The sequence below is a fragment of the Gadus morhua genome, chromosome 23, assembly GCF_902167405.1.
Source record: "Gadus morhua chromosome 23, gadMor3.0, whole genome shotgun sequence".
NCBI lineage: Eukaryota > Metazoa > Chordata > Actinopteri > Gadiformes > Gadidae > Gadus > Gadus morhua.
Window position 1 is genome coordinate 15,413,382 of NC_044070.1, and position 12,397 is coordinate 15,425,778.

Below are 12,397 nucleotides of genomic sequence, written 5' to 3' on the forward strand. Positions count from 1 at the left end.
GAAATTGTGTCATCATTGAACAATGTGTCGTGAAAAGACACCTTGGGACTTCAGATAATAATAATCACATGCTATTAATATCATGCACTCTGCGTTTAAATGATTCACAAAGTGTTTTTTGGAGATTTGCTGGCAAGCTCCTCATATGATACAAATTCTCCATTGTTTGACTTGATGGAAAATAATTCATGGATTGTTTTTGGGGATCAAGACGCCGTCGCCAACCACATGCAACTTAAAAGTAAGCCCACATTGGCAAAATGTTCCACATATCTTCTATATTTTCTAGGTGACACCCTATATGAGATGATTAAAACATGTTCAAAGTACTCCACTCCATGAGTCCAATAATGAGCCATTATGACTTTTCGTTGTGTACTAAAAGGCTGAAAAACACAGGGCTCAGGTGTGCCTTTGGAGAACCAAGCAGACTGGTGTCCCCCAGATCTGTCAGCCCACTCCCGCCTCCTCTTCTCCATTTCCCTTCCCACTCACACGCACGCATGCACACACACAATCACATCACACAGACTGGACCAGGTGTTGCTGCATATATTTAGCTTGGTGGAGGCCTGGCTTCCAGGTGTCGTGTCAGTTAAAGTTACCCCGCGCTCATCCAGGTTGCCTTGGCCATAATTGTGTCGGGCTATACCCAGAGAAGCCCTTCATCAAAACAGACACGCTGGTCTCCTTGCTTGACCCCGTATCGCTGTGTTCGCCCAACAAAGACCCCCCCCCCCCCCCCCCCTCCAAAGTACCCCCTGACGTATCCGATGTAAACACATACTCATTGGTCCGATTCTAATGCAGCTCCACACATCATATATGCTTGGGGCTTATACCCTGAACCTAAAACTGAATTTTATCCATCACTTACTTAATACCTACCTTAACCATCATTTATGTTGCAGCTACATTTAAACATCTCTAACCTAATGCTTTGCTCTGGGGAAAAAATATACAAACAAGGCGATGGCGGTTTCAAACGTCACAGCGGATGGCACTGGGTTCAAGTCCTGGCGATCTCCTTGGAAACGATACTGATGAGATTTGGCTAATAAACTATGTCACATGAATTGTAAAAAAAAAAAAAAGGATTACCTCTGACTGTGGCGGCTGGCGATCAAACATGTTGGTGGGGAACAGTAATAGACAGGGGGTCTGAGGTCCCCCCCCCCCCCCCCCCCCCATATATATATTTTTAAATGTAATAGATTTGATTTCCTGGATTCATTTTGTGGATGGCCACTTCCTATTTACCTACTTTTCATTCAGATTCATAGCCTACATCCTGACTTGCAGGGCCTGGACAAGCTTACACCGCATATACAGACCTACATCATGTCCATTCCATGTGCCACTGCTATTTGACCCATTGTTATTCTGATATTGAGACAAATGATGATCACTGTCCTATAGCGTCCATTTTTTGTGAGTCTCTGTCTACTTCAAATGCAGTTAGAAATATGGGACAGTTGCTTATATATATATATATATATATATATATATATTAAAAAATATATATTATATTTTTTATATATATATTTTTTTTAATTTTGTCTTGTGAGAGTAGGTGGGGCCGAGCCCGACTTGCCCTATGACCAGTCGCCACTGACCTCTGAACAGATCAAAGCAGGTGTTCAGTGGATAATGATCGACTTGTTGGCTCCTACTCCTGAACCCCTTATTTCCCTTTTGTGTGAATAGTAATGTCAGATAATTTCCGAATACCTCCAAACAGATGTCTTGGGTGCACAGCAGCGAGAGATGTTGGCTTTCCACTCCAGCGACCCGGGTTTGTGCCCGGGGAGGGCTGCCTCCATTGGAACCACTTATTTTGATCATGGTCATGTGATTTGTTATGTTTAGTATAACTTCTGGCTGTCTCATAAGCACATCTGAGAAAGTAAGTCAAGTACTTGTACTAAATATGTACATTTATGGCCACACAGTACTTTGGCTGGCAGTGATTTCATTGTGCCAGCCCGAGCAGGCTGCAGTTCAATTACCGGTCAAAGGTGTCAGTATTGAGAAGAAATCTCTTATTCCTCCATGTTGTCCCTTTAAAGTTTAACCTGTGCTTGTGTCGGATTGCATGGCATACATCTCTAAACGGTGACACCTAAAGGCATGTATAGATAGCTTTCATAACAACATAACATAACATTTCATAACAACATGCAGATTATTTTTCTTTACACAGGATCTCTCTGGAGCCACCCCTCTCTCAATGACTATGCTCTCCAGCAAAGAACCACAACCCCAAAACTTGGGGAGTAGCTGAATGATGACCCAGTTGAATGACTAGGAGACTTTAGTTATGGGCGATAAACAAATTCTGATCTGGGTTAATCATGCATGTGTTGCAACGCAATTTGATCGAATCTTTCTAAATTAGATTTTTTAAGTGAATGCATGCACGCAAACTAATATCCAGTTATATTTCCAAATAGGGTCCTCATGGTTTTGTCGCGTCCCTTATTGTCGACCGGGAGTACCACTGTACACACTAATCTTGTCAGACATCTAAACTTCTATAAGTCTGCCAGACATCAGCAGATAAAACAACCAAGCCTCAAATCGTATGCAGTGTTCTGATGGTTAAGGCGACAGTGTGACCGGCTGTTGATTTAGTATTGGGGGGGACATTTAGAGATAAAATGTGTTTACTGTTCCTCGGGTCTGATAAAGCAGCTGGCAACAGAATAAAATGACAAAGTTACTGTGACATTTACTGGCTCCCCACTCAGGGGAGCCAGTAAACTGGTAGGGAACTGGTGCCTATATTTTCTATTTATCACATATGTTGTTTGAGACTCCAGAAGAGTTTTGTAACAAGCCAAACAAGGCCTGGGACGGACCCCCCATGGATGAATGCATAGACCTCCTACTAGCTTCGGTAGATATCTTATATAGTAGTTGACACATGAATTAAAAAGTACAGTAATACGAGATGTGGCTTGGAGTTTAACTGTAGTGACATTGTTTTCAAATGCAGTTCTATCCGGAGGATGTCCTCATGGGTTAATAGACTTACTGAAAGGACTGCTGACAATAGACCCTGGTCTTAGAATGACCCCCAGAGACATCCTGCAGCATCCCTTCGTGTCTCTACTGCCAGAGTATTATGGCCACAGTTTGTAAGTGTTTGTGTTTAAGTCAGTCCGTCTATCTGAAAGTCAAGGACATGAAAACAAATAGCAACAGGAATTTCAAGTGTTGTGATCAATTGAAGTTTCTTCTTACAGCGTGTCAGAGCATGGCCAACACTAATCAGAAGGCAGCTTCACCAGCTCAACCAACCAACTCAAACTCAGCCCTAACATCCATACCGATGATTGGTCTAATCGTGTTTCAACACCAGACTGCGTTCCCTGCCAGTTCCCAGCATCACAACCAGCACTACCGCTACCAATAGTCTGAACAAGACAAGGGAGGAGGTGGGGTAATGTGTGGAGGAGGGAGAGGAGGACATGGGGGAGGTGAATGCTACTGACTCCTGGGCAGAGGAGCAGGGTGGGCTGGCTGGCAGCCCCTCATTCCTCCCTTACAGTGTGTGGGCTGATGACCAAGCCCATTCAGAAGACGGATACCCAGACAACCTACATCACCTGAGCCAGACTGGTATGAGGGCGTTTCTGTCAACACCAGACTGGGCTCGCTGCCAGTCGGCTGCCTCCCCTTCCCAACATCACGACCAACACTCCCACTACCAAGAGTTTGGCAAAGACAAGGAGGAGGGAGAGGAGAACCTCTGTGACATCAATTCTAGGGAAGAGGAGGTGAATCGTCAAAAAGAAGAGGGAAGAGATATCTGATGTAAAGGAGAAGGGAGGCAGCTAGAAGGAGGAGAGTGGGCTGGAGGAGGAGAGCGCCTCCTCAACAGTTTCCGTTTCCTCCAGATACACACCCCTGGATAGAGGAGCTGGAGGGCCACCTTCTCTCAGTATCAGATTGAGTTCTTCAGAGGGGAAGGAGAGAGGGCTCCAGGAGGAGAGAGAGGAGGGGGCAGGAGTGGGGAAGGTAGAGCAATCAGAATATGGATTCTCACAGGAGGGAGATCTCTGTAGGAGGCTTGGAGGAGGACACAGGGTTAGAAGAGGGGGGAGAATATAAGAGGAAGAGGCGAAGGAAGAGGCAGGTTAAGATTTTGAATAGGAGGAAGGGAAAGTCCAAGATGGAGATTAGTAGAAACAGCAGAAGGAAAAGGAGGAAAAAATAAAACAATGAAGAAAGGGACGATGAGGAGCAAGAAGAAAATTATGAGAAGGAGTAGGAGGAATAATAACACAATTAGGGGGAGGAGGGGGAAGAGGACGATGACGAGGAGGAGAGGAAGGAAGGTGAGGAGGAGGAAAGCAACATTGCGGTAGCAAGTTGCGGTGCTGTATATGAAATAATAAAAAAAATCATCATTATCTATTTGTTCTTGATATTTTAAATCCCATCTACTTTTCTAGTTTCATTATTAGCTGTGCCTTGACTCACACACGGGTCAAAACACCTAAAGAGGAACTACCAAAGGGGGTTTTGTCATGACCATAATGGAATAGGGGCTTTGGAAAGAGAGAGAGAGAGAGAGAGAGAGAGAGAGAGAGAGAGAGAGAGAGAGAGAGAGAGAGAGAGAGAGAGAGAGAGAGAGAGAGAGAGAGAGAGAGAGAGAGAGAGAGAGAGAGAGAGAGAGCCTAAACCAGCCTTGAAGATATAGGCTTATCCAACACATTTCGCATCAACCACACACGCACACACGCACACACACACTAAGACATTAACCCCCCCCCCCCTCCTTCGCCAGTCAGCCAAAATACTTTTCAGACCAGTTGCCCCTCAAAGCGCTTTTACATGAACATCTCACCCATTCACACACACACACACACACACACACACACACACACACACACACACACACACACACACACACACACACACACACACACACACACACGCACACACACACACTCACCATCAATCGATGGACCTGCAGGGACCTCTCTAGCCATCCAGCACGGGTGTCTGTCTTCCATCGATGGAACAGCACGGACCGTCCAGCAGGAGGCTCCCCTGCCGTCTCCCGCCAGATACTCATCCCCCTTTCATCACCACTCACGTGGAGGGGGAGGTGTAGGGAGGAGGTCAGTCTCTTTTGGTTTTACAGCTTTCACTGGTTGGCTGTACAGTAAGTTAAGGTGTTTCTGTTGCAGCTCTTTCACCTGGTAGACGTCAGCTACAGTGAAGGACAAAAGGTTGGCGCTTGGAGGAAGTGGTGGTTACCAGCCTGCTCACCGACCAGCACCCCATAACCATTTACGACATTTATTAAGGAAATAAGTTTGCAGGTAGGTTAATTTTTTGCACCAATTGCACTCCTAACCATCACTGGAAGGAGGGATCCCCCCTCTGTGTTCCTTCCGAAGAGTTCTTAAGGAAGTTTCCTTACCCTCTGGGGGACTAGGATTAGGGGGGTAGGTATATGGCTCTTTGAGACTGTACAATTTGGCTTACAAATAAAATGTCATTTAAAAGTGAATCCAATATTTTGAGTTCTCTAAAATATTAGATGTTTCCCATCCAACTAACCAATATGGCCACTAGGTGGCTTCTAGTCAAACCATCCGCTGGCTAAGAGACCACCATGAATTATTTCATGATTTCTTTCTTTTAAAATATATTTTTATTAAAGGTGTGCTAATAAAAATAGTTTCTGTCAGACTGTTGCCCCTTGAGGTCTGATTCGGTTGAACAGGTCCCAGACCTGGTTGTCAATCAATGATCCCTCTGCGGACCCAAAACGGATTAGTTTAAATGTGAGAAATAAATGTGAGAATAGCTGATTACGCCTCAATTTACGGTAATCAGCTAATTTAAACATAACTAGGATACCACTATTTCACACACCCAACCCAACGGTCACGCCAACTCTGTAATTAAACATCTCATTATTACAATAAAGTATTTTTTTTACAAAATACTCTATCTGGTTTTGCTGAAGGATGCGTTTTCAAAGCGCATTGGGTCTCGTCAGAATGCCTTGCATCAAAAGTCACCGCCATTATGATCAAATCAAATGTATTATTTATTATCATGCAGGAGCCAACTTTGAAATGTTCTTTATCTTCTCTCTGCCTCTCGATTTAAACCTTAGCCTTTATATATGCATTACTGCTTACTTGTCTGTCTGGTCTACTAGAGTTGGATTCTTATTTTAAGTTGTTTCTCTGTATTGATTTACATAAAACAAAAATAAACCTACATTTCAAGATGATCTTTCCCTCTTCATCATTCTTAATTTTCAAAGTAAGGCTTAATAAAAGTGTTACCACCAAAAGATCGATAAGTAAAGCAGTAAAAGCGGGCAGCATCCGTTCATTATCACTCAGGGCATTAAGAGAGTTCAAACCGTTTTAACTGTATGCAAAACCGAATGATCGGCCCTGAAGGACTACCAATAGCAGGGCTGGGATTAATAATTTAGGATTGAATTTTCTCTTGCTAGTTTCTTGCGAAAATGGAGTTGAAAAATAAGGCTTGTACATTGGGAATGACAGCCTCGGCCTCCAATTTGTAAGCTTTTTAGTAAGCATTTTTCTTTGATAGTAATGTTTATTTCTTCGGTATTCAATGTCTTTGTAATACAAAAGGAAACAGACGCCCGTTGCATTATTTGAGCTCTGGCCCAGGCTCTCTTCCGTTTCCCCCAAGAAGTTCTTGGGGGAACTAGCAAAAGAACACAAGATAACAATTTACCTGCCATTGTTTGGTTTCCAAAAGGGGGGGGGGGGGGATTGTATCACATTCTGTTGAAAGATGCAAGCAAAACTGCAAAACTGTATGGGTCCCATGCTTTTCCGAAAGCTTAGATATGTATTTGTCAAAGGCCATACATACTAATAAACCAGACATTTTCAAAGCGTTTGCGTTTTAGTGTTTAATCCGTGGCTGGGTGAACTATCACCGCGTGTCCTAGATTTAGCTTTCAATCTCTTGTTATTACATTTCCGTGGCCAACGCCATGGGGGCGGGGGGGGGGGGGCGGTTAAAATGCATTTCATTTCAAATATTCATCTTTGTGAGTGAGGTTTTAACCCCCCCCCGAGAAGAGGGGGGGAGGGGGCAAAAAGGGGGACCGCCATGGAGTCATGACTTTTATTTGAAGCAAATGATTTTGCTGGTGTCTAGCGCGCTCACAACCCCCCACAGCCACTCATCAGTATGTATATTAGACACACACTCTTAAGATGGCACTTAAGCTGCAACTGCTGAGGGGTGTTGGGGCTGTGAAATTGTGTTCTCGAAGCCCCTATAATGTTAGATGACTTCTCTCTCCCTCTCGCAATACCTCATGGGTGTTTCCTCATGCACTGGTATTTCTCACGTTATTTTAATGTTAATGCAGAGCTGGTCGTCATCACCGAAGACCAGAGAAAATACATGTCCACCAGAATGTTGCGCCAAAACTCTGGATATTACTGCATTTTAGTTGCGGATTTACAACACTTTGCAGTGCTGCTGCGAGCCAATCACATTTTGGTTCTGTGGTTTTAATGCAATTTTGAACAAATATCATCTTTGGTTTCTCCTAATTGATTGGAGATGGAGATTATTATTGGCGTCTGGGATCTTTTATATTTTATAATATCAGTATACCATTTTTATCATACATAACAGGTTCTCGGCTGTGCTCTAATGTCTTTCCCTAGGGCCATTGGAACAACAGAACAAAGTATATAAGCAGGCCTAAGTGACCCTAGGATTTATGTCAGCCAACAACACATCTATCTTTGATGGACACGCACTTTATTTATCTCATTTGAACTGAGTTCTCCCCTGTTGACGAATGATCATTCGTAAAGTTCTAATTATCATCAGTGTTAAAAATACTCTACTGTAAACAATTGATAATGGATTAAACAATCAACTATTAAATGAATCCACATTTAACAATTTAAAGTGTCGCAGGAAAACAGTGTTTTACATTGTTTGGTTCTGGTCATGAGAGGACAAAAACTTAGCGGTTCACAGATTTCAATTAGCATGTTCCAAAAATCTCTTCCATTTAAAATCCTTTAAATGTCTAAAATGTTAACAAAAAAAGCGCTTAAATCTCTATATATAAAAATACAAAGTACAGTATGCAAAATACACTCTTGTATTGGATATCAAAGCAAAAATATCTATGAAAACATTATTTGAATTCAATAAACTATGACATGCCGCAACTGTAAAACCTATAAAGTTATTTGAGACTTTAGGTCATTAAAGTCTTTATAAAGGTACTGCTCCTTTGTAAGGAAAAACAAGGTGAACAAATGCTTGTTCTAGTTTGATACAGAAAGAGAGTATTGAATTCACTTGGGTCAAACGATCACTAGCACACTGTGGGTAACCAAAATAAAAGACAATTTGAAAGCAATAAATTCCATCTGAAAGCAATAAATAAAAGAAAAAAAATAAGTTAGTAGGAAACTGTTCAAGTAGAGAGTCCCATATATCTAACCATTGACCTTGAGCCTCTTCTCTCCTTATTGCAGCTTGATTCTGAATCTCATCAGGGCCTCGTACATCTCTCTGTGTAACACTTCAGTTCGAATCACGGTAGCGATTCAAAATAGAGCTGGTCAACGCAACGTTTGCATTTGCTTGATCTTCCCAGAGGTGCATCATTTGTCTGTCATGTCATACACATTCAAGACTGTTGGCGCGTTTAGGACCCATGTGTGTCTCTATAAATATATAAATATAAATATTTCGATGTTAACCTTGTTTTTGGTTGGCCTAGCATAAAAAAAATCCCCTGAATTCTCAACATCCATATCGGTACCGTTTTCCATTCTCCTCCTTGCGCCGCTCGCTTCCTCTCTGCGGCCTCGGTCTGTTTACGTCTCCCTGACGTCCCTTCCTTTCCCTTTACATCCCCGTGCCTCCTCACATCACTTCCTCTCTCTATTTATTCCCTCTGGCGGCGGTGACGAGTTGCTTCTCGCTCGCCGCCTCCAGCCTCCTCCTCTCCGCCTCCTCGGCCCTCCTCCGCTCCTCCTTCAGCTCCTTGTACCTCCACTTGGGGATCTGCAGCAGGCACCTCCCGTCGGGGCTGTTCCTGCTGCCGCTGCTCCGCCGGCGGACCTTCTCCGGCTCGTAGGTGGGCGCCGGCGCCTTGGACACCCTCACCTTGGGGACGCTGTGGCCCGGCCGCACGCTGCTCCGCCGCAGCATCAGGTGGATGGGCAGCAGGCTGGTGCGTCGGAGCTCCACCGCGTTCCCCGCGGCCGCCGCGCCCGAGGCCGCAGTCGCCGAGGCGGCGGCCGGGGCGGCGCTGAGGCTGGGCCACCGGTCGGGGAGAGCCTGGGGCTGGAGGCTGGCCCGGCGCTCGGCCGAGCCCTTGGCCACCAGCGTGAGCCGGGAGTTCTGGAAGAGCCGGAGGTCGGCGTCCAGCCGCTCCGGGTTGAGGCGCAGGTCTTTGGCGCGCTGCCGCCGCAGGATCTCGGGCACGGCGTGGCGTCGCTTGCCCACGCAGGGGGGACTCTCCGGACACACCTTGGGGAAGGGGGAGGAGCAGGGAGTCCATGACAGGGAGTCCATGACAGGGTTTCCCGAAGCGGTTTACAGCCTAGGCGGCTGCCTAAGCAACACACGTCTGCTGCCTTAAGGTCTTTTTTTTGTAAAATGCATACAAAAGTATAAGATAATCTGAAATTCTTTCACTCTCTGTGTATAGATCAAGACATGTGGCCTGACAGCCTGCATGAACGGAGGATACCCTGGAGCGATGCAGGATGTCTGCTCTGCCCTAAGCAGTGACTGTGATCACTGCTCATGGACCACTGCATGAACAATATGGAAGGCTTTAGCCAGCTTATGGCAGTTCAAATTAATTCCGTTCCTGTTGGAAAACATTGAATGTGTCTTGCATGGAATATCTTTCAGCTAACCAGAAGAAAAAAGTAGCCAGGGCTACAACAGGGTGACACCAAAAAACGTGCGGGTGTGAGGCGTACTTTGCATGTGAAAGATGACTGTCAACAGAAGAGAGCCACTATAAAATATCCTGGCTCCGCCTTTCTCTGTCCGTTGATCAAAACCATTGATCAAAGCACGACAGGTAGCATAGACAGACGGGTTTGTGTTCACTCATATTACCAGAAGGACAGGATCACAATATGCTGCAGTGATATCATTATTATATAGTGTTTCCCCCGGAAACACTTTATAATAACCCACCTTGACAACATGGCATTTGGTGAAAAGTCAAGATGTTATTTCACTTGCTAGAATCACATGTTTTTATCAGTAACAGGAAAAAAGGCAAAAATTAACCGGTTTGACTTGTAGCACATGCAAGCAGAAGATAATAAAAATAGGAGACAAAGCCCCCTCTGGCCTCACCGTTCGACAGGCCAGCGCGATGAAAGGACTACGCATGGCGGTTGTCACGGTGACCAGGTGGTCGATGACGCCCTGGTCCTCGGGGTCGGTGACGTTGGCGATGTTGAAGGCTTGGCGCACGGTGTCCGACAGACGCCTCAGGCAGCCGCGGTTCTCCTTGGCCTTGAGGACCAAGGGAGCCAGCTTGGGCCACTCAAGGCTGCTGGAGGGAAGGGAAGAGAAGGGAATCAGACTCAAATGCATGGCGTTGAATTGACCTGACTTGAGTTTGATTGACCTGACTGGAATTGAAATTACTTGAATTTAATGGAATTGAATTCATAAAGACAACTGTTTTTGTTTTGTGGTCTCTCGGTGTTGTTTAGGCATGTTGCGCGCGTTGGATTGCTTAGCTTCCTCAACACCGATGACATAGATGATACACAAGGCCGCATGACTGTGCGGTTTGTCAGTATTTTTACAGAGTCATACACAAATGACTGTGTTGAGTTATCAGTCATGTGCTCAGGATTTTTTTTTTTAAATGAAAGAAATAAGAAAGAAAGAAAAAAATAAAAACAAGCAAATCATTTGTGACATTGAGAAATAGCACTCCATTTGCAAATAACTATTTTGGTTTGGGGTTTTGTTCGTGGAGAGCGGGTGTAACACTCACTCAAGAGCCTGATCAGTAGTCCTACTTATTCAGACACCTGGCTGAGAGGATAAACAGGTGTGGCGAGCTGGCTGCCGATCAACCTTGACCCTGATGTCCAGACGCTGAGCTGACCCACGTAAACATATAGCGTGAGCCGGGACACTGATCCACGCTGGCTTTACTCCGTCTATTCCCAATGACATGCAGCCTAGACCAAGACAAAAGGCATCCCACCGCCATCGTTATTCGGGCGGCATGTGGCTCAGGAGGTAGGGCGGACGGGCTGTTAACCGGAAGGGTGCTAGTTCGATCCCTGGCTCCTCCTCGCTGTGTGTTGATGTGTCCCTGAGCAAGACACCTCCCCCTGACTGCTCCTGCCAAGCTAGCTGTCGCCTTGCCTTAATGTTAGGTAATGTTGTAAAGCGCTTTGAGTGGCCACTGGTTAGAAAAGCGCGATATGAATGCGGTCCATAAACCATATACGATCCATCTCGATGCTTCAAATGAAACGCAGAGTAGAGCCCTCCATTTTCTCACCATATGGACGGACAACTTCTGACCCATTAGGCGAGAGAAGGCAATGGAGGGGGAGGGAAAGGGGGAGGGGGAGGCTGACCTGTACGTGTCAGAGAGCTGAAGGGGGCAGGGCCGCTCCATGAGGCGCGCCATCAGCCAGGCTGTCTCGTGGCGGCCGGTGAAAACAGCCCACTCCCTTGGGGTGAAGCTACGGCCATAGTCCCTTGAGCTCAGATCAGCGCCTGGGGAGGGGGGGAGGGAGGGAGGGAGAGAGAGAGAGAGATAGAGAGACACAGAGATAGAGAGAGTAAACAACACAGGAAGTAAAACATCCTGTCTCAATAATATATATATTATTTTTCAATGTATATTTCCAATATATACTTTACTTTCGTCATAACTCTTAAATACATGTGATAATGTCACAAAAGGACACAGAATCCTTTATTCGGTTTTCCGACAATTATACAATGAAACACAGGTCGTTATTATCTTCAACATTAAAAATCTAAATAAAAGTTATGTTTTCATTATCTTTGCAAATCCTGTTTTAACTTTCACCGTCTAGGGGTAATCAAATTGTACTCCGAAGATCTGCAACGTTACCTAATACATAACGCCAACACTGCCCACCAAAATACCACAAACATGCATCAGCATGGTGAATCACTGAGCATGTCCGGCTGCTGCGCGTGAGCACATGCGCGCGGTGCGTGTGTTCGGAGCCCCACCTGCCATCGTGAGCGCACGCACACACTCCAGCCGGCCCTGCATGGCGGCCTTCATCAGGGCGGTGAAGCCGTGACAGTTCCTCCTCTCCAGGTCCAGCCCAGTGAAGTAGTTTAGCAGGTAGCTGGTGATCAG

The 12,397-nt window shown here is 45.4% G+C and overlaps 1 protein-coding gene across 2 annotated transcripts in view; it reads right to left on the bottom strand.

Moving 5' to 3' along the window:
• Nucleotides 1-7,773: 7,773 nt before the first annotated feature.
• The window catches only part of ankrd33ba (ankyrin repeat domain 33ba), a 17,196-nt gene continuing 12,572 nt past the window's right edge, over nt 7,774-12,397 (bottom strand). The window contains exons 3-6 of one of the 2 annotated variants that reach the window (XM_030349276.1): nt 12,265-12,397; nt 11,634-11,775; nt 10,381-10,582; nt 7,774-9,531 (exon numbers count right to left, since the gene is read on the bottom strand). The exon at nt 12,265-12,397 is cut by the window's right edge and continues 8 nt beyond it. In XM_030349276.1, the coding sequence (XP_030205136.1) occupies nt 8,941-9,531; nt 10,381-10,582; nt 11,634-11,775; nt 12,265-12,397 (1,068 nt within the window). In that variant the 3' untranslated portion in view covers nt 7,774-8,940. The remainder of the gene's footprint in view (nt 9,532-10,380; nt 10,583-11,633; nt 11,776-12,264) is intronic. The other variant, XM_030349277.1, reaches the window with a different exon arrangement.